The following is a 22,742-nucleotide window of genomic DNA, read 5'->3' as shown; positions in this document are numbered from 1 at the left end:
TATTAAAATACAGATTCCTAAATCAATGCAAACAGGCTCTTTTCCAGCTTTGATAAATTCGCCAGATAAGTAGGTATGTAGATAAGTTATAAAACAGTTATTGTTTACAATGTCAATCTCTAATCAGAGACACATTAACATCTTACCAGATATAAGTGAGCAATTTTTCTACCTGACAGAGCATTATGGCTCCATAGACTCAATATTCCTTCACAGTATGCAAATTTGCTGAGAGGAACATTAGAATGTTAACTTGTATATTCCAATTAAAAACATTTAGAGAAGTGTTACTATATATGTCCATTTTCAAATGTTAATTGTGAAGGGATTTAAGACTGTACATGGACTAATGACCAAATCCTCATGCCTTGGCCTAATAGCTGAGCTGAACAAATGCTTGGAGATAAGGACAAGGAAACTTCTCTCACTCCATATGAGATAGTTCCTCATGCTGATTAGCTCTTACATGCCTTTTGCCCCTGGAGCAGAAGACCAAATAATCCACACTGCGGTAAATCCCCTAATCGCAAACCCTCCTAACTTTTCTCTTAAATAATACCTCAGAGTTCTCCACACCTACTCCCAGGCAGTACACACCCTGTACACAACTCTCACAAGCCTGCTCACCTTGCACAGCAGACCTGCACTAAATGTGAAATACTGGGATCCTTATCATGTTCCAGATTTGCCCCTTATTTAATTAAGCAGAAAATATTCTAAGACACAGTGACTTACAAACAATTGATTCAAAATACAGTGTGCCACCCCCATGCTACTTTAGGCTTTGAACTTGTCAAAGCTAAGGAGGCTCAGATATGGTTATAATTTAGCCAGACCTCTCGGGAAAATCTAGGTGGTGATTCAGTATGTTGGTCTGCTGGCTGAGTCACTACTGAGTAAATACTCCATATGGTGCTAGGGGGTAATGTTTGCTGCAGGTGCTTTCTTTCCAATCAGATGTAAAACCAATGCCTTAGCACCTGTGAACATTAATGGTCCCATTGCCATTTTAACATTACAAGTGACATGATCAAATTCCCAATTTGGGTAATTACAATGTGCCCATCTAAAATTCCTAGGGCAGTTCCAACTGGCAGTATAATGTTTTATGTTCTGTCTTACTCTGTTTTGTAGAGCTGCTGTGTCTTCAAAAAAGTGTCAGCATTATAAAGCTGTCTGAATTCCAGAGGTGGATGAATGGATTCCTATGTTTATGACAATACATGGTTTATAAAGTGCTGTTTGAAGTCTTGAGATGAAGGCCCTTGTATAGTTGTCAATATATAAAATAGCCACATCTTTGCACTGAAAATTACGTGTACACGTATGGAAAAAACAAGAACACTTCTGGTGTGAAAACAGTGTGTGCCAAATCTCAGCTTGCAGCCAATTTTTTTTTACGTGCTAAAATCTCAAACATAACAAATGGAAATGGAAACACTTCTAAAGTCTTAATCAGAGCAACACAATTAGAAAACTGAAACATCTTGTTCTACACTGAGACATTTTACAGGAAATCAAGGAAGGCTACCTTACAATACATTATTTCCGACAGGAAGAAAGATCATGAAACTCACAAGATAAAAAGTGGTTTTCAGTGGATGCACAGTATATCGTACTTATGCCTACACAAAGAGGGTGTATTAGTACAGTGCACATAGTGTAGATAACACAGCCTGATTCTGACCATTTTACATCTGGGATAACTTCTTTGAAATCGACACAGGTACTTAATTTGCAAGGGTATAAAATTAGATTAGAATCTGTCTGTCACACTGCTATTGAACAGCAATGCTATGAAAGATTTAAATACAGATTTGAACATCAGGTGTAGACTGAATCAGCGTGTAGGTATTTAGACATGAATTCATGAACTAGTAATTATACAACATGGTGCAAAGACTTGAAAATGAGAGGCTTGGTGCTGTATAGCTGTTCTATTTGGAATAGTTATGAGACAGCTGTCATCTCATTTGATTAAACTTCTTCATAAAACAGGCTTTCTGGAATGAATCCTTGAGAAAAATGCATATTCATATATGACTTTTAGGCCATTAAAACTCATACACAAGTACTAGATGCTATTCATAAAATATGATATCATTTCACTCTCAAAATATTGCTAAAAAACAAGTTTATATGTTGGCCTTAGCCCTCTCTTCAGTGAAAAAAAAAGTTTTTTTTAATTCCAACATGTGAGGGTAAAAAGAAAATCAACTGTGAACATCTGAACAGATGCCACTTATTTTAATAACTTTTTTAGGCTTCATCAGAAAGTGAGGCGCAAGTAGATGGTATAATGGTATGCCCTTTAATACATACAAAGAGGATAAAAGATCTGTATATAAGCACTAAGAACTGTCCGATTTTAATTCTGATCTATCACAGCATCTTTATTTAGCAAACATCTTTTTCTGTGATGGAGGGATCAGTTCATCTCAATGTGGCAAAGTTGTGCTTAACACAAATGTATAAATTAATAAACACATTCTGACCTAAATGTCTGAGCATTAATAAAAGAACATGGATTTTCAGCCATTATATTAGCTATTAGAAATGTTTCCAAATGATGCCTTTTTTCCCATTTATTCATATTAACCACTTTAGTGCTGGGACTTGTGTACATATAGATTAAGATGACTTTCTTTTTGCTAATACAGTATATGCTGCATATAGCTCTGTTTATCAACAAACTCAAAAATACCTAGGCTTTGAATTAAGTGTCACCTTGTGTATACCGAAGCTATGCTACTACAGTAAGCAAAATAATTAATATCTTGGCGACTGTTATATTTCAATGCCTCTTCCCCACTGGGAAACATTAGTTCTGTAGCAAGTAGGTTCAACACATTTAAGGAAACAAACTGTTCTTTTGTGATAAGTAAGTGCAAGTCACTGTATTTATAGAGAGCAGGTGTGGAAACTCTTGGGTTATTTTAAAAGGTATACAGAAGAAATGAACAATAAAGTGTTGCAATAATTATTTTATAACAATGGAAGGAAATAGAGAGAAGGAAGAGGGATAAGAACAAGTATCACTTACAGTCCTCGCAGACGAAGCCAGATTTTCTCGATTTGTTCAGGCTGTAGATATTTCAGAGAGTTGCTCTCAAATTCTTCAATTTCCTTAGTTGGTGATTCCATAGCTGCAGGTTATCACTTTGGTTAAAGCTCAGAGAGTATGGATACCACCCCCCGCACATGCACACGCTCCACCTTTAATACTGACCAGGAGCAGCAAACATTTTTACAAACACTTCCCCTCACATACACACAACCTCTCGCTTTGATTAGAGGAAGTGTGTGTAGACAGCAAGAACTCCAGGTGTACACTGAGGATAGCTGTGGCAACATGCCATGGTCCTGAGTCTGATGGAGGGATTAGAGGCTGATCTCCAGATTGAAAGCCACCACAGATTTTTTACCATAAGGCAAGGATACAATCAGTAATACCAGTTGAACGGTCTTTATAAAGGAGGGGTGGGGAAACGCTTGCTGACAATTGAGCTGTCTGATGAAACACTGGGGAATATTGGCAGTTGTACAGTTCCCGATTGTCTGCTTCTCTATTCACTGGACCCTGTCAGTCCTCACTCCACTGTGCTTTGAAAGGCAGCCCTCATTCCCTCCAGTGTTGGTCCTCCCTCTCCTTCTCTTTCATCTCAGTCTCAACCCCTCCCTTGTTTTCTTCCACTTACCAGCAGCTCTGCTGACAGACAAGAAAACTGACAACTGAGGAAAAAAGTCGTCTGTCAGCATAGCCCAGGCAATGTTTCTCGCTCTCTCTCTCACTGGCTTTCACACGCGCACATGCAGAGTGAGAGAACAGTCAGCTGGAGGAAGGTTGGCTGTAATGAAAAGGGAATGAAAATTAAAGAACGTGAACTGCACAATTCACTTCTGAGAAACAGTCATCTGGCTGAGTGCAGTTAGCAGGCTTTCATGAACGAGCAATAGTAAGAACACACAGCAGCGTTTCAACTTGGGCAAAATTAACTTAAAATAAATAAAGCCAGTGACCAAGCACCAAAACCAGAGGAAAAAGGAAGTCCCTCGCTGAAGATATATCACATCCCCTGCAAACATTAATAATAAACACATCTCCCCTCCAGTAATGCAAGCAACAATAAGTAGTATTGGTACATACAGTAGACTTCTGATAATCCAGAATCTATGGGACCTAGATGGTGCCGGATTATCAAATATGCCGGACTACCAGGAGATACTATAAAATGGTTATATATATATACTGTATACATTATATACTGTATATAAAGTGTTCTTAACCCTTTTTATTGTACATACTGTATACAGTATACTGTAATGTTTGAGTTTTTTTACGCCTTTTTTACCCTTTTTGCTCAGTTCAGCTGCTGCCGCTATTACCTTGTGACTCATTTTTTTGCCGAAGCTCACTCACTAGGCTCTTGCCATTTTGATGCCGGACTATCAGGAGTGCTGGACTATTGGATGCCGGACTATTGGAGTTTTACTGTATATATTTTTGATAATACATAAACACTACAGGTCAAGTTTAAGAGAGTTATTTCTGAGCGATTAACTCCCCAACTCTGCAATACAATTAGGGTGGGCCCACATGGATGGAGAGACCAACCAGCCCTTTTCTTTTTGAAATTTGCCCCTCATATATTTCCCTCGAGAAGAAGGGTGAACCAACATAATCTTAACATAATCGAAATATTAACTACTAGAAGACTTACTTGGCATTGCCCAGGTCCCTCAGGGCAGGGTCTGGCAGTGGGTGTGTGTGTATGTGTGTGCAGGAGTCATGGCAGAGCTTTAGGGATGGGGTGGGCTCAAGATAGGAGGCTGGGAGCATGGGGTAAGAGGTAAGGATAGGAGTCAGGGTAAGGGGTTGAGGAGGGGTTCAGGCAAGGAGTCTGAGAGTGGCGGGGGTGTGAAAATAAGGGTTGGGGTGAGGAGAGGCTCAGGGTGGGGGATGGGAAGTGCAGGAATCAGGACAGAGGAATCAGGCTCTGGCAGGGGGCGGAGGTGCAGGAATCAGAGCAAGGGATTGGGATGAGGGGGAGCTCAGGGCAAGGGTTGGGAGATGTCCACCAGCTTCTCCCCCAATCCATCCAGTGGGGCGGGGCTTCTCTCCCTCCCTCATCCAGCAGGAGCCATCTCTCCCCACCATCCAGAAGTGCTCTTCCCTCTCCCTCCCTGTCCGGTGGGGCTCTTTCCTCCTTCCCAGTCCCCCTCCCCCCTCCAGTGCTGTGGCCAAAGGCCGGGGGAAGGCGATTGGGGCAGGTGGGTCACTCACTCAGTCCAGTGGCCAGCAAGATTGTGGTGTGGCTGTCTACAGTGGTCACTATGCAATGTAGATTGTGGGGCAGCTGTCTACAGTGGTCAATATGCCATATAGCTCTCCTTTGCATTCACTGCCAGTAGTGGTTACTCTGCAGTATAGCGACCCTCCGAACAGTCCCCTCCCTTTCCATGTTATGGAAAACAATTCCATTTCAGACACTTTCCATTTTCCTGGTGCAATCAAATGCAGACCTTGCTTTAAATTAGAAGAGGAAGCTGCATACCAGATTGGATGGTCCTAGCTCTTACTTTTTAGACGTTCTTGAACAAACGGACAGACAAACAGACAGATGCACAATTCTAAAATATATAGATAGATTCTAATTTGCACCAAGTGATGCAAATTAACCAGATCTAACATCTCCGCCAAGGTGTCTATGTTTGCATTTTTCATTTTGTTTATTTGACATGTGCAGCTGAAAACACTGGAGTAGGATGAAAATTATTTTTTAAAACTTTGCCATCAGACTTAACATGTTCTATCACATATTGCAGCCGCTATTTGGTATCCTTTGAGAAACCAATGCTTCAGTGGGCGGAAAAGCAACCTTTGAAAATCTGTTTACCGATTATGCCTCTCTAATACAGCTGTACAAATCTATCAGTTTACACTAAGTAATTTGTGGCGTGAAACGTGATCTAATCACTAATGAGCCCAATTCTAAAAACTCTTAACAACATGTTTAGCCCTTCATTGTCATCTTCCTTCAAACCTCATCTGAATACAATAACATTTGGCTTTCTCTTCAGGGCCCATATCCTGTTACCTGATATGAAAGGACAGATTCTTACATCTATTTGGAGTCCCACTGGAGTCAATGGGATTCAGCATAGTTGTGGTGGTCTGTAAGAGTGCTCAATTCATGACACGAATTTGATGTTTTGCTGCTGGTTTTTCCAATTACATGTCCCACTTTCATATATTCAATACTGCTTTCCATATTTAGGAGAAGTGCAGTAGAACATTCACTAAAAGGTAAAGGCCAGCTTCACCAGTTTTTTTTTTAAAAAGTCAATAAATAAAGGTTAGATGAAACCACAAAATGTTTTGCTTTTTGACAAAAATAAAATGTGATTGTGTTGTTTTAAATGCAGTGAGATTCTTCCTCTCCTCTCTACACATTCAGCTCTGCAGTAAGTAAAGACAAAAGCTTGTAAGGAATTATTAGAGCTTTAAGTACATGAAAGCAGCATGGTCTGGTGGACAAACAACAGAATCGGGATTCAAATTTTGGTTCTATTCTCAGTTCTGCCACTCGAACAATGGGTAACCTTGAACAAGTCACTTTTCCTCCCCTTGCTTCAATGTCCCCATTTGTAAAATGGGCATAATGACACTGGCTTCTGTAAACTTTAAGATCTGCTGGTGAAAAGCGCAACATATTGTTTCTACAGGTTGGACCTCCTAGCCCGGCACTCTCAGGACCCAAGTGGTCCTGGATGAGGGATTTTGCCAGACCAGGAGAGGTCATTTCTGCCTCCCGCTCCCCGCAGCCACTGACCTCCCAGCTGGCTCCCCCTGCCACCGGACCTCTTGCCCTGCTGCTCCCACTAAACTTCCCAGCCCTGCTGCCGGTCTCATGGGCAACTCACTGCCAGCAGCCCACTACCTTGTCAGCCTGCAGAGCTTCCAGCTTCTAAACCTCCACTAGGACTTTCTGGTCCTAGAACATCCATGGTCCTAACAGACCATGGATGTTGCTCAACCAGAGTGTGTCAGTTTAGAGAGGTTCAACCTGTACTTTGTTTTCCTCATCATACATCCAATACGTGTGTTGTACATGTTTGAAAATTAGGCCCCTTTTAGATTTAATTTCAAAGTGCAAAGTGCATAATTTAATTCCATCATTGATACATTTTCATGCACAAATAGCAGGTAAGAGCCCAAATTCACATTTTGCTATAAGAGTCCCAATAAGGTCTTCCAGATGCTAGCTCTTGTGGCTTTGCAGACACAGAGACAACTGTAGGCATAGGGATTTAAATAAACTCTCACAGACAAAAGTATGTGGGGACAGGCTGATTACAGTATGGTTTCTTAAGTTACTTGGCAGACCAAAAATCCATGTCCCCAGAGTTTTCTGTACTTTACACTTTTTAAAAATTCCTTTTCATCTTATTGAAAGAGCTGTAGGGTTATATTTGCTCATTTCAACTTTATATAGGCACCTTTTCTATTAAGTTCCTTTTACTACAAAATATCACCGATAGTGAAGCATTACCATCGTGCCATCAATCACTCACCTTAGAGTGAAGTGTTTTTCTTTAAATAACAGGGATATCAGCTTCCATTTGGGACTAATATATACATCAAAACTTACATCATAGGAGTAATAACATGGTACGATAAGGTTGTATAGCTAAGGGATCTTATACATCTGCCTCAGGCAAAAGAGGCCAGACAAATTTCTAAAGAAACCTTCAGAGTTCCTAACACAGAGATATAAACTACAGCAGAGGAACAGAGAAAGAGATAGGTCAGGGAGAAAGCAAAAAAATATTCTTGGGTGAGATTTAAAATGATGTGGAGAGAGAGAGACAGACAGAAAGCAGAAAGGTATAGGAATGTTGCTCCCGATGGCAAGAGCTGCACAGGAGGTGAGACACACAGAAGGAAGATACCAGAGAAGTGGTCTCCAACCTTTTTACTCTCAAGATCACTTTTTAAATGTCAGGACAACCCAGGATCTACCTCGTCCCTTCCTCTGGGACAGGGCCAAGGAATTTGGGAGTGCAAGGGGGTCAGAGATGCAAGCTCTGGGAAGGAATTTGGATGCAGGAGGGGACTCCAGGCAATGGCAGATTGTTAGGATGTAGGAGAGGGTGCACGGTGCTGTCTCTGGGTGGGAGCTCCAGGTTAGGCAGAGTGTTGAGGTGCAACTAGGAGCATAGGATGATAAGAAAGCACCCAGGCCAAGGAGAAAAATGCAGAATGTTTGTGGCTTTGTGGAGGAGTTTGCTTGACCACAAGCCCTGTACTGGGTGGTCTTGGCTGTTACCTAACTCCATCAGCACTTGTAGCCAAGGCAGTGTCTTCTCCTCAGTTCACACATGCACCAGCCCCAATTCTCCTTGACAGGTGATTAGATAATTTGTTATAATCCTCCCACCTTTGCCCCACAACTCCCTGCTGAATGCACTGGGGCAATCCATGCAAGTAGTCTCGCCTCTCCTCCTGAGGCTGTGGGGGGCTGAACTCCGGCTGTGTCTACACTGCAGGTTTTTGCGTAAAAAGCTTTTTGCAGAAGAGATATTCCACAAAAACTTCTTGTGCAAAAGCGCGTCCACACCTCAAAAGCACATCGCAAAAGCAATGTGCTTTTGTGCAAGAGAGCATCCACACTGCATTGACACTCTTGTGCAGGAAAGTTCTGATTGCCATTCACAGAATGGCCATCAGAACACCTGTGCTTTTTCTGATAGGCTCTTTTTGCACAAGAAACCCCTGAGGAGCATCCACACACACCTTTTTGTGCAAGAACTCTTGTGCCAAAAGGAGCTATGCCGTCTCTCTCATAGGTCCAATTTAGCTTAGGCTCAAAAATACCCTCCCCTGTCAAAAGAATCAACAAAATCCCCAATATACATATACATATCCTACTAATATTCAGACACCTTCTGTGAATAGGTTAGATAATAGTGTATAGTGGATCAGTACCTTCTACTCCTGGGCCACTGAAGCCATTGAAGAGGAACAATGGGCCTCAGTTGCAAGATGATAACCACTGCTGCAAGATCTGGAGCTGTGACCGATGTGTGGCCAGGAACTTCAACTAGCAGGAAAGTGATGGTCTTGTGACTGATGTCATAGGGTTCTTTGGTCCTTGATGCAAAACTACAATTGCACACGGCTGCCTCCTGAACAGATAGCCCTGGGGTGACGTTGCCCAGTTCCTTATATAAAGCAAGTGGCGAGAGAACTCTGAGGCGATGTCAGTGACAAGTCAGTACAACTGGTTTGAAACCAGCTTTTCTTGCCAAGCCTTTGCGGCTCTAAGTTCCCACCCTTTTAAGAACAAAATAGAGTCTAGTGGTAGATGCCATTTTGATTACTTGACTCCATATTGTACAGGCATCATAATCAGTAGCTGGTAGGAGGAGCGGTAAAAGCACACAACACACCTAAGCACTATCAATAACAAACCTATAAAACCTCCAGTAGACGGGAGGCAAATGGGCAGTTTACCATTATAGTAAATCCTCGCTTAACATGTGCCCACTTAACACGTTTTCACAATAGCACAATTTTTTTTTTAGGGAACATTTTTCGAACAACACGACCGTCCCCTCAATAACACAATTTCCCAGACTGGCCAGCTGGTCTACAGCAGCTGTGCGGAGCTTCCTCTGCCTCCCTACAAAAGCGGCAGAGGTTTTCTGCTCACCGCACCATTCCCCAGCGACCTCCTCCGGCCGGATGCCTCACTCCCTCTCCTCCGCCCCCGTTTCAGCCAGCAGCTGGGTTTCCCCAGCTGGCCAGTTGCCGGCAGCTGTGCAGGGCTTCCCCTGCTTCCTTGCGTCCAGCGAGGAGGGGTCACCAGGGAACAGCGCGGCGAGCAGTGAACCTCCGCCACTTTGCAAGGAGGCAGGGGAAGCCCCACGCAGCTGCCAGTGACCGGCCAGCTAGGGAAACCTAGCTGCAAGGCCCCTCCCCTCTCCTCCCCTTTCCTTCCCCAGAGCCAAAAATCTCCCCTCCCTACTATAACCCAGTCCCCTTTCTCCCCCAACCTTATATCCCGGTCCCAGCTGCTAACAAGTGCAGGCTGGAGCCGCGAGTGCAAACGCAACCCCTACCTTTTCCATTATTTTCAATGGGAAAATTGACCCCACATAACATGTTTTCACTTAGGACGATCATTTTCTGAAACGTATCTACCGTGTTAAATGAGGAATTACTGTATAGCTAATTTTGCTGAGATATGTTGATAAAAATACTGGTTGCAACAGTCCCACAGACAGCTCACCACATTAAAAACACAGGCACATAGCTGCCCACAAAATGACCATCCCAGTCCCATGCTCCCTTTGTTAAACACCCCAGGAAGTGGCTGGATTTTCCTGAGGAGGGGCAAAGCACCTTCTCTCCCCTGTCTGTTAGTGCAGCCTTGTCCCTGGTATTCCCTTCACCCTCTCTCCTTTCTCCTTATTCAGAAATCACATTACTTAAAACTTCCTCATCATCCTAAATTACCAAAATGAATTATGTTGTTATTCCAGTTATGACAACAAATGACCCAACAACAAATACCATTATGAATTCATAGTAAGCAGGTGAACATTTATTTCCCCTGCCTAGCTGGGAACACCAGGTTTAAAACAAATAAAAGGAAGTTTATCTTCACTCAGCACGTAATCAACCTGTGGAACTCCTTGCCAGAGGATGTGGTGAAGGCTAGAACTTTAACAGGGTTCAAAAAAGAGCTAGATAGATTCATGGAGGTTAGGTCCATCAATGGCTATTAGCCAGGATGGGTAGGAATGGTGTCCCTAACCTCTGTTTCTCTGAAAGTGGGAGACAGGGGAGGGATCACATGAGGATTACCTGTTGTGTTCCCTCCCTCTGGAACATCTGGTATTGGCCACTGTCGGCAGACAGGATACTGGGGCTAGATGGACCTTTGGTCTGACCTTGTACAGCCGTTCTTATGTTCTCTGTGCTGGACACAGGCTCTGCTCCATGAAAGTCCCAGTCCGAAGACAGGAGTATTTCATTTCAGATACCAAAGTGGCTGTTAACCCTCTGCAGCTGCCCTCTGTCACAGTCAGACTGCTCTCTGTTGGGGTGGGGTGGGGTGGGGATGCACCTTGCATGTATGTGGATTAACCTGTTTGGGGCTTGTTTAGTCAAAGCTGTTCTCAGGCTGGGGCTTTCTTTGACTGGCAGCATAGATTTTCATTCCCTCCTACCTTCAGCCTTGCAGTGACTGTTGAGCTGCAGAGAATTCCTCTCCTCTCCCCTCCCCCCCCCTCCCCCCCACCTTACTGACAAGGCTGAGGAGCTACTGAGGATTCCCATCTCTGGCCACTGCTGCAGCTGCAGAGCCAGTAAGGATAGAAGACTGTGGGGGAATCCCCACTCCCCTCGGCCATATAGTCTCTTCTAGTTGTCTGTAAAAGGGAAGCACCCCGATCCATTGGACATTGCTGGAACAGCTGATGAGCAGTTTTCTTTTGACTCCTTTTCAGGATAAGAGGAAAGAACCTAGCAGCAATTCAAAGTATTGAGCCCAGCCCACGCCCCTCTCAAACTTCTCTGTCCCTTTAAGCACCTTTCAAAGTAACAATTCCCACTGAGAAGGCATCCAGCAAATCAGCCTGGGGCTACAGCAGCATGCAGCCTGTACTTTATGTTCAGCAGAGGCGTTTGTTAAAATACCCTCTGCTACTGGAAAAGAAAGGCGGCAGGAAGGAGACGAGGGACTGAGATGGAGAACCACTGTCAGAGCCTCTACAATCCACCAGTCGCTCACAATCCACAGGTTGGGGACAGCTGTACTAGATGTAGCAAAGGCTGTGGAGTACCATTTAAATTTGGACACCCCATAGATTTCACACACACACCTTCCTGACCCTCTTTGCTTCTCTGGTGCTCCCCCACCATCAGCATCACAACCCTTCCCTTCCCCCAGCCTTTAAGCCCCTATACCAGTGGTCACCAACCAGTGGATCGGGATCTACTGGTAATATCTTGGAGCCTCTGACAGGTGATCCTGACTAGTTTGGTCAAGAGACTATTGAGCACAGCACTTCAGCTGCTTCTCCCCTCCCACTGCTGCATACCTCCTGTCCTTTGCCTTGCAGCTGCCCCCACGCCCGGGAGCCTCCTGCTTGCAGTACAGAGCAAGGAAGGGAGAAGAGGGGGTGATGACATCAGGGTGCCCCCCTCCCACCCTATATCCTATCTCCACAGAACAGAGGCAGGGGGCACAATAGGGCTTGGGATGGAGGGAGTTTACTGGCTGGAGTGGTGCAGGGCCAGGGCCACTGCACCACTATCCAGGAGCCACCTGAGGTAAGCATTGTCCAGCTGGAACCAGCTCTGAACCCCTGTTCCAGTCATGAACCCCCTCCTACGCCACCAGCCCCAATCCTAAGCCTCCTGAATCTAAACTTCCTCCCAAAGCCTGCACCCTGACCCCCCTCCTACACTCCAACTCCCTGCCCCAGGATCAGCTCAGAGCCATTCTCACACTCCAGATCCCTTAGCCTAAGACCAGAGCCTGTGCCCAACCCTCTGCCCCTGCCTGGTGAAAAGGAGAGAGGGAGGACAGAGTGAGCAGGGGCAGGGCCTCAGAGAAGGGGTACAAAGGAGGCAGGGCAAAGGTATTTGGGTTTGAGGTAGATCTTACATTGCACTTAAATTCAAAAAGTGATCTTGTGCTTAAAAAGGTTGGAGACCACTGCCCTATACCATTCCCCTCCAAATCTGAGTGAGTGGTGTTGCAACCTGGCACAAGGTGTCCTGCCCCACCGCTGCTCAGGTGGTGTCCTCATGCCCCCAACCACTCCAGAGCCCGTGAGACAAATAGAAAATGCAGTGAAGAGTAGAAAGAGAAATTAGGTCTATGTAGCTGTCAGGTTAAGAAGTAGGACAATTGTGATTTGGATCCTACTGTGAATCATAATATTGGGTTGCTTTATATTTTCATCTGCCTTGCACCTCAGCAGCCAGAGTGGTGGATAATGGGGCCAACAGAGTATTGTTTCAGTACATTTTTATTTAAGGGGTCTTTAAAATGATAAATTCTTTAGTACAGGGACTGTATCTTCCTACTACTACATGGCTGTATCACACAAAACACATTTGGGTTCTATGGCAATAATAATATTAAGGGGACAAAAGCTAGGAGCCGCTGTAGAGCTCAAATGGAGAGATCCTTTACAAGGCAAAAGAACTGCTAAGCTCAAATGTATTTTCACTGTGAAGGGAATTGAGGGTTGGATTGACAGGAAGTTGCAAGAACCATGAGAAGTAGTGAAGGCAGAGATGAAAATTAAAGCAAAAGTACCTACAGGCAATGGTACAGAGGAGGCGTATGCAGATACCTGAGATGGAAGAAATTAAGTACAGTGTTGAAAGCGATACCAACATTACAAGCAGAGTGGGGCAATGGGAAGTCTAAGACAAGAGACAGAAAGGAGCTGGGAATGTGTTCAAGGATGCTCTTCTTGCCAAAGAGAAACACTTCTGCATTCGAGACATGTAGCTGAAGGAAGTTGAGACAAAAACCACAAGTTTATCTGCTTGAGACAGGCAGAGCTGGTAAGCAAAGCAGGCGTCACTGAAGAGGCAGCAGCTGGTTTAGTGCAGTAGCATGTGACTTGGGATGGGGGGGGGGCAGGCACCTGGTCTGACTGTAGAGAACAGCACAACTCAGTTAACAAAACAAATAAAGCTACTAGCAGGAGGATATAGCACTCCCTGTTTGTATTATCCCACCTATGTTAGTGTGGGTTTTTTGTTTGTTTTTTTATTGTTTTTTTTAAACAAAAGTTCAAGTATGAAAAAAATCCCAGTAAAAATAGACTCTACATCATTATAAAACAAAGACTATTTTTTCTGTGCATGCCTTAAAAAACCCCAATCACCTAACTAGAATGTGGTAGCATATCCTTTCTCCTTACTCTGGAAATAAGAAGGTCTATGTTCCATGCCAGGGGCCATAGGGGCATGGACACAGAAAGCTCATCCACAAATAAAGGAAACACAGAAAGTTCAGCCACAAAATGGAAAATGACACCAAAGAGTAAAGTTCATGTGGAATGTCTGACCACCATTTACGACATGGAAAAAACCAACACCACCCTTCACAGAAATTGTAAACACTGTTGAAAGTAAAAAATTGAAATTATCATTCAGATATGTATGGTAAAGTGTAATCAAGGGGATCATGGACAGCACATGTCTGATGAACTGTCTCTCCTGAAGTTAGCCTTGATTAAAGTTCCCAGAAGTTACAGCAATGTGAATGGATGCCGGTGTCAGTGGATTTAAGCAGGTATACTATAGGCACATGGTCTCAAATCAATACTGTAATTCAAAATTCTAAGGGCATGTCTACACTAGGGAGTTATTTTGAAATAATAACTCCCAAAATAACAATTTCAAAATAACACTATTCCTCTTCACAATCAGGTGGTGTTATTTCAAAATAACAGGCTCTGCTTGTTATTTCGAAATAACTCTCTACTATAGACATGCCCTAAGAGTTTATTAAAACTAAATGAGTTTACCAAGACTATTCCAGTTTTGATGAAAATTTTTAACCAGCCCTAGCAACATGTCGTCTGTCAAATACCACTAACTAGTAGTTTCATCAAGGCTGGCCTGCTTTGATTTCTCACCTGACTGAGCCTCACCTGCTCAACTCCACTGAAACCAGTTTTAGAAGTCTCACCTCAGATCCTTCTTCATTCCTATGTGATGCTCAACAAAAACTAACAATTTCCAGGAAGATGATGCTTAGATTGTGATTATAAGCCCACATCATTGCTTCAGACTCCATGAGGATCTTCATAAGATTCAGATTCATTCACAACAATGGCACTTTGATGCATTACAAAAAGCATTGTCAATCTGAAGTATACTTTGAAAAAAATAAGTTTTAGAGAAGGGGAAAAGGGAAGGAGAGAAGAACTTTAGAGGCCCAAGAAGGCTTAAAATTATTTTACTATACATGTAAGTAAAAAGAAGGAGAGGGGAATGATGGCTAGGGGGAAGGAAGCTTTATAAAATCTTCAGACAATGAAAAATGTGGAGAGTCTGATGGTTGGAAGTGGTGCTATGAAGCATGATTGCGGTAAGTAGGTGAGAGGTAAACAAAGAGAATTAATTAAATATACTTGTCATTAGAGAGGAAAGTTAAATAACTAAAAAACTCCCTGAGCTTTAGCCTATTTTTTTTTCTAAGCAAACATTCTATGAAGTTCCAGTCAAACTATTTTCTGAGGAACTGAAATATTTGGACAACTTTCTTGCAATATTTCCAGCTGGAAGCAGAAGAGCTCATCGAAATCCTCTGTCTCATGAACAGACTGTTCTCACAGACTTTTCAGACACAAAAGAGTTGGATAAATATCTGAAATTATCCAAAATGAACTCCAGCTCAGACTATTCAAGGTTCACTAACTACTAATTACATGAATCCAGAACTGGGGGTGGAGATGTCTTTGCCTGCTTGCATGTTACCAGTATATCCAAATCACTTTTCATTACATGGACTGATGTTGCCCCCTACACCATAAATGTACTTTGCTCGATCCTATGATTGTTATATAAATAACAATCTATAATAATTAAAACTGTGTTTTCTAATACACCAATACTTGATAGCAACAGTGGGTAGGTGATATCTATTTATTCCACTGGGGTTAAAAATTAAAGCTACATTAAAAAGCCCATTATCAAATATTTATTTCCCAAATAGCTACTTATAGATTGTAATCAAGTTACCACTTAACCTTCTTTGTTAAAATGAACAGATCAAGCCCCTTGTGTCTGACTGTATAAGGCATGTTTCTGGTCCTTTCATCATTCTCATGGCTCTTCTCTGGCCCCTCTCCAGTTTATCTTGAATTGCTGACACCAAAAGAGGACACTGGATACCAGCAGCCATTACACCAGTGCCAAAAACAGAGGTAAAATAACTCATACTCAAGATTCCTTAGTGTATGTATCCTAAGATCACAATAGCCCTTTCGGCCACAGTAGCTCACAATCAGCTGATTATCCACCATGGCCCCCAAATCTTTTCCCAGGATTAATTTCCCCATCCTGTAAGTATGGCTTATGGCCTTTGCTCCTAGATGTATGCATTTACATTCAGACACCTTAAATGGCATATTGTTTGCTTTCACCCAGCAATCCAAACAATCCTAATTGTTCTGAATCAATGACCATTCCTCTTCATTATTTTCTGCAATTTTTGTGTCCACTTCAAATTTTTTCAGTGATGATTTTGTTTTCTGCCAAGCCATTAACAAAAATGTTAAATAATGTAAGGAGATGAACCAATCCCTGCCACATCCTACTAGAAACACACCTACTGATTCCAGATTTCCAATTACATTTTGAGAGCTCTCAGTTGGCCCGCTTTAATCCATTTTAATGAATATCACTACCAAAAAAAGAGTGAAAATTATTTCTGAACCAGACCTCAATCTTTTCCCTGCTTCATTCCCTGTGCAGCAGACAGGCTTATGCAGGACACTTTCTCATTCCTTACAATATGTATTGAGTAAGGCTGTGGAAAACCATTTCTTCTTCAAGTGATGGTCCTTGTGTATCCTCCACATATGGGTCCTTACAGTCATGGCTCTCTGTAATACTTCTATCCCCACTCAGTTGTATTGGACAAAGGATAGTGTCTTGCAAAGCTGGGTGAGGCGCTCCCGTTGGCCATCCTACATATTTCTAGTAAAAGTGCATCTCACAAATAGGCTGTACAGATGACTTGTGGTCTGGTGGAATGGGTTCTCACCTCGTCTGGAGATGCAGAGGAACAGCATATGAGCTAATCAGTAGCAAAGGAAAATGCAGATTGAGAAACATTTAGAGAAAGGCTCTGGGTAGACAGAGGCTCCAAAATGAGAATCTGCCTTCAAAAAGCCATAGGGATGAAACATGTCCAGTAGGTCCTATTGTGTGTCCTGGATTTCTTTGACAGGTATCTGAAATTCAGTTACCATCCACTACAACAATTCCTAGTACTGCTTGGGTGAAGAGAAATGATGGAGCAATTGCCTCATCCGATGAAGGGGAGGATGACATACCCAGCACAACTGGTGAATCTTGCTCAATCTCTTCCTCTACGTATTCTCACAGAGGAGCCAGTTGGTATTAGCAGGGAGAAGAGAGTCAATGCAATTCCCACATGAATACAAAGTGCCTACTGTATGGATCTCACAGACTCCAATAAGACAAGTAAGGATCAACTGGAGGAGGGCCCCAAGAAATTGGGGACCAGCAATCCCCTGGATAGCCATATTTGGAAAGAGGAAGATAGTTACAATACTTTCTTTGGTGTATGACTGGGTTTGTTTACCTTGGAAGGAAGTCTCATCGGGGGCATGAGATTCACTTGATATGACAGATTTGCTCTACTGACAGTGCCAACAGTACTACGCGAGTATGTTCCAAGCTGTGGACTCAATAGGGCAGGATACATTTCCCCACCAGGTGGTTTCTCTAAGAAGAGCCAGATCTAATAGCAAAGGAGATTGTGGGTAGGACAGAGAAAAGATATCCTCCAGTGAGGTAAAGGACTCAGTCCTCCTTGGTAGTTAGGAGGTTCCTAAGGAAGATGATAGTGGATTCAGGTCATCTGAAAGTGCCGTGTTCTCCCAAATGGAGAATGTCAGAGCCATCAAATGAGATCCCAGCACTGAACTCTCAGGCAGAACCCTCTGGACACAACATATTGGGTTTATAAAATGAACCCAGAGATGACTCTGTCAGAGAATCAGAGAATCCTAGAGCTAAAAAGGACCTCAGGAGGTCATCGAGTCTACCTCCCTGCCAAAGTAGGACACAATCCCAACTAAATCATCCCAGCCAGGGCTTTGTCAAGCCAGGACTTAAAAACTTTTAGGGATGGAGATTCCACCACCTCCTTAGATAACCCATTCCAGTACTTCATCACCCTCCTAGTGAAATAGTTTTTCCTAATATCCAACCTAGACCTCCCCACTGTAACTTGAGACCATTGCTCCTTGTTCTGCCATCTGTCACCACTGAGAACTGCCTAGCTCCATCGTTTCTGGAACCTCCCTTCAGGAAGTTGAAGGCTGCTATCAAATCCCCCCTCACTCTTCTCTTCTGCACACTAAATAAGCCCAAAACCCTCAGCCTTTCCTCATAGGTCATGTGCTCCAGCCTCCTAATCATTTTGGTTGCCCTCCGCTGGACCCTCTCCAATGCGTCCACATCCTTTCTATAGTAGGAGGTCCAAAACTGGACACAATACTCCAGATGTGGCCTCACCAATGCCAAATAAAGGGGAATAATAATTTCTCTAGATCTGCTGGAAATGCTCCTCCTAATGCATCTCACTATGCCATTAGCCTTCTTGGCTACAAGGGCACACTGTTGACTCATATCCAGCTTCTAATCCACTGTGACCCCAGGTCTTTTTCTGTTGAACTGCTACTTAGCCAGTCAGTCCCTAGCCTGTAACAATACTTGGGATTCTTCCATCCCAAGTGCAGAACTCTGCACTTATCCTTGTTGAACCTCATCAGATTTCTTTTGGCTCAATCCTCCAGTTTCAGTGAGGTGAGGCTGACTGATCTGTAGTTCCTTGGATTGTCCTTCTTCCCTTTTTTAAAGATGGGCACTACATTTGCCTTTTTCCAATCATCTGAGACCTCTCCCGATCTCCACAAGTTTTCAAAGATAATGGCCACAGGCTCTGCAATGACATTTGCCAACTCCCTCAGAACCTGTGGATGCATTAAATCCGGACCCATGGATTTGTGTATGTCTAGCTTTTCTAAATAGTTCTTAACCTGTTCTTTTTCCACTGATGGCTGCCCACCTCTTTCCCACACTGCGTTGCTTAGTTCAGTAGTCTGGGAGCTGACCTTGTCTGTGAAGACAGAGGCAAAGAAAGCATTGAGTACTTCAGCTTTTCCCACATCACTTGTCACTAGGTTACCTCACTTATCCAGTAAGGGTCCCACACCCACCCTGATCACCCTTTTATTGCTAACATGCCTATAGAAACCTTTTTTGTTACCCTTCACATTCCTTGTTAGCTGCAATTCCAATTGTGCTGTCGCCTTCCTGATTACTCCCCTGCATTCCCGAGCAATATATTTATACTCCTCCCTGATCATCTGTCCAAGTTTCCACTTCTTGTATGCTTCCTTTTTGTTTTTAAGCTTGCCAAGGATTTCACTGCTAAGCTAAGCTGGTCGCCTACCACATTTGCTTTTCTTACTGCACATCGGGATAATTTGTTCCTGTGCCTTCAATAAAGCTTCTTTAAAATACTGCCAGCTCTCCTGGATTCCTTTCCTCCTTATGTTAGCATCCCAGGGGATCCTGCCCATCAGTTCTCTGAGGAAGTCAAAGTCTGCTTTTCTGAAGTCCATGGTGTGTATTTTGCTTCTCTCCTTTCTTCCTTTGGTCAGGATCCTGATTGCCACCCACATCTACATCCCCTACTAGTTCCTCCCTATTTGTGAGCAGTAGATCAAGCTGGGCATGGCCCCTGGTTGGTTCCCTCGGCACTTGTACCAGGAAGTTATCCCCAACATTCTCCAATAACTTTGTGGATTGTCTGTGTACCACTGTATTGCTCTCCCAAGAGATGTCAAAGTGATTAAAGTCCCGATGAGAACCAGGGCCTGTGATCTGGAAGCTTCTCTTGGTTGCCCAAAGAAAGCCTCATCTACCTCATCCACCTCATCTGGAGGTCTATAGCAGTCACCAACCACAGCATCACCTCTGTTGCTCCCGCCTCTAAGCTTGACCCAAAGACTCTCGACAGGCTTTTCACCCTCTATATACTGGAGCTCTAAGTAATAATACTGCTCTCTTACATACAGTGCAACTCCTCCTCTTTTTCTCCCCTGCCTGTCCTTCCTGCACAGTTTATACCCTTCCGTGACAGTGCTCCAGTCATGTGAGTCATCCCACCAAGTCTCCATTATTCCAATCACCTCATAATTCTTTGACTGTGCCAGGGCTTCTAATTCTTCCTGTTTGTTTCCCAGGCTTCTTGAATTTGTGTACAGACACCTTAGACAACGAGCAGATTGTTCTACCTTCTCCATACGAATTAGGGGTCCTCCTTTGTTGCTTCTTCCTCCTTGAATTTCTTCCCAGTATCCCACTTCCCCACTTACCTCAGAGCCTACATCACCATCCCCAAAGAAACCTAATTTAAAGCCCTCCTCACTAGGTTTGTGAGCCTGCCCGTGAAGATACTCATCCCTCTCTTTGTTAGGTGGATCTCATCTCTTCCTAGCAATCCCTGCTCCTGGAACAACATCCCATGGTCAAAGAAACCATAGCCCTCTCTCCGACACCACCTATGCAACCACGCATTTACTTCCAAGATTCGACAATCCCTACCTGGACCTTTTCCTTCAACAGGGAGAATGGACAAGAACACCACTTGCACCTCAAACTCCTCGATCCTTCTTCCCAGTGCTACATAATCTGCAGTGACCCGTTCAAGGTCATTCTTGGCTGTATCATTAGTTCCTACATGGAGAAGCAGGAAGGGGTAGCGATCTGAAGGTTTGATCAGTCTTGGAAGACTCTCGGTTACATCCTGAATTCTAGATCCTGATAAGCAGCACACTTCTCAAGGTTCCTGGTCTGGATGGCAGATTGATGACTCTGTACCTCTTAGGAGGGAGTCACCGACTACCACCACTTGTCATCTTCTCTTGGGTGATGGTGGTTATGGAACCCCCCATGCTACGGCTATGCATTTCATGTCTTCCGGTCCATGGGATCTTCTTCTGATCCCTTCCCTGAGAGATCTCTGCCAAAGCATGCTCCACTGTAGTACCTGTCAGATCCTTCTTTCTTCATGCCTTTCCTTTTGGAACAGAAGGCTTATGCAGACCTTAGTTTTTGGGACTCTCACACAAGGAATCACCTAACTTTGACTAAGATAGGGAGGAACCTTCTCTGAGAGGAATATCTGTATGGAGACTTGTCCTTATGTCCATGTTCATGTCTCCTATTCTCATGAGAAGGCTTTTTAGGCTTAAGGATTTTTGCCTCAACTACACAGCTCATGCTCAGAAGGGTACCACTCATCATATGAGGCCATTGTACAAGAGGATCTCCCCAGCCTGAATCTGAATGGAGTCTGTTGGCCTACTCCATGAGTTGCTTTTGCAGACAGAGCTTTCATCCCTCATGAATTTGAGGTGAGAAGGACCAGCAGATGTTGCACTTGGTGGTGATATGGAGCTCCTCAAGGCAATGAAGGCAGTGCTGGTGGTTGTCACTGAAGGAAATGAATATGAGTCAATAGTGTGATGCTGTTGCAAAAAAAGCAAATATGATTCTAGGTTGTATCAACAGGTGTGTTGTAAGCAAAACTCATGAAGTCATTCTGCCGCTCTACTCTGCACTAGTTAGGCCTCAGCTGGAGTACTGTGTCCAGTTCTGGGCGCCACATTTCAAGAAAGATGTGGAGAAATTGGAAAGGGTACAGAGAAGAGCGACAAGAATGATTAAAGGTTTAGAGAATATGACTTATGAAGCCAGGCTTCATGAACTGGGCTTGTTTAGTTTGGAAAAAAAAAGATTAAGGGGGGACATGATAGCGGTTTTCAAATATCTAAAAGGGTGTCACAAGGAGGAAGGAGAAAATTTGTTCCTCTTGGTTTCTGAGGACAGGACAAGGACTAATGGGCTTAAAGTGCAACAGGGGAGGTTTAGATTGGACATTAGGAAAAAATTCCTAACTGTCAGGGTGGTCAAATATTGGAATAAATTGCCAAGGAAGGTGGTGGAATCTCCCTCTCTGGAGATATTTAAGAACAGGTTAGATAGACATCTGTCAGGGATGGTGTAGACGGAGCTTGGTCCTGCCTTGAGGGCAAGGGGCTGGACTCGATGACCTCTCGAGGTCCCTTCCAGTCCTATGATTCTATGAAAAGGATCAGAGGTAGGGAAGGCAGTTCTTGAACCCCAGAACTCTTGGCACAGTCCTCGTATGGGAAGAGAAGCTGCCTAGGGAGAACTAAACTAATTATGCTAACTATAAAAACACTAAACTACTAAATTGTATTCCTAGGAACAGAGTAAAGGGAGCTCAAAATGGACATAGAGAATCCCAGCTCACATAGCGCTCCCCTTTATGTTCTTGATTTGAAGCACAAGGAGAACAACCGAACATGTGGAGCAATGGACATTGCTTACTAAAAATTTCTGGACTCAGGCTACTGTGCATGTATACCCACATATGGAATACAGATGGGGAGCATCATGAAAGAGAGAGTCTTGTTCCCACAGAACAGGGTGACAAGAAACAAAGTCCTCAGCACCTCTCTGCACCAATAAGTGATGATCCATTGAATCTCTTTCCAGGACAACATGGATGGAGGAACCTCTCAGATACACCAGAGGAGAAGAATAGTACACTACAGCTGGCAGAGTCTATAGTCATGGTGACGAACTGATAGCCATCTGAGGCAAACATGTTAAGAAAATGAGCATTTTATTATGAAGGGCAAAACAACCTCTGCCTCTTAAATGGAAGTGTTTGAATCAGACCTGTCATTATATAGCAAAAAGGAGAGGGAACCACTTCCCCGAATGCCTTCCATTGCTTCCTCTGTAGCAGCTCTGACAGGAATTAGGGAGGGTAGTATAGGAGCCAGGACAGCTAACTAAACCTGCTTGAGATTCTACCCAGACTAGTGCAAGGGTCTTGCAGGTG

The 22,742-nt window shown here is 43.6% G+C and overlaps 1 protein-coding gene across 7 annotated transcripts in view; it reads right to left on the bottom strand.

Moving 5' to 3' along the window:
- The window catches only part of PDE1C (phosphodiesterase 1C), a 439,666-nt gene that overhangs the window by 284,925 nt on the left and 131,999 nt on the right, over positions 1–22,742 (bottom strand). Inside the window, exons 1-2 of one of the 7 annotated variants that reach the window (XM_075921779.2) lie at positions 3,699–4,025; positions 3,044–3,146 (exon numbers count right to left, since the gene is read on the bottom strand). The exons of 4 other annotated variants lie outside the window; for them this stretch is intronic. In XM_075921779.2, coding sequence (XP_075777894.2) covers positions 3,044–3,146; positions 3,699–3,759 — 164 coding nt within the window. In that variant the 5' untranslated portion in view covers positions 3,760–4,025. 2 more of the 7 variants (XM_014574062.4, XM_075921780.2) reach the window with 2 other exon arrangements.

Source organism: Pelodiscus sinensis, chromosome 2 (genome assembly GCF_052426305.1).
Source record: "Pelodiscus sinensis isolate ZL-2025 chromosome 2, ASM5242630v1, whole genome shotgun sequence".
Taxonomy (NCBI): domain Eukaryota; kingdom Metazoa; phylum Chordata; order Testudines; family Trionychidae; genus Pelodiscus; species Pelodiscus sinensis.
The sequence above is the reverse complement of the archived record's forward strand: the minus strand, read 5'-3'. Positions and strand labels throughout refer to the sequence as shown.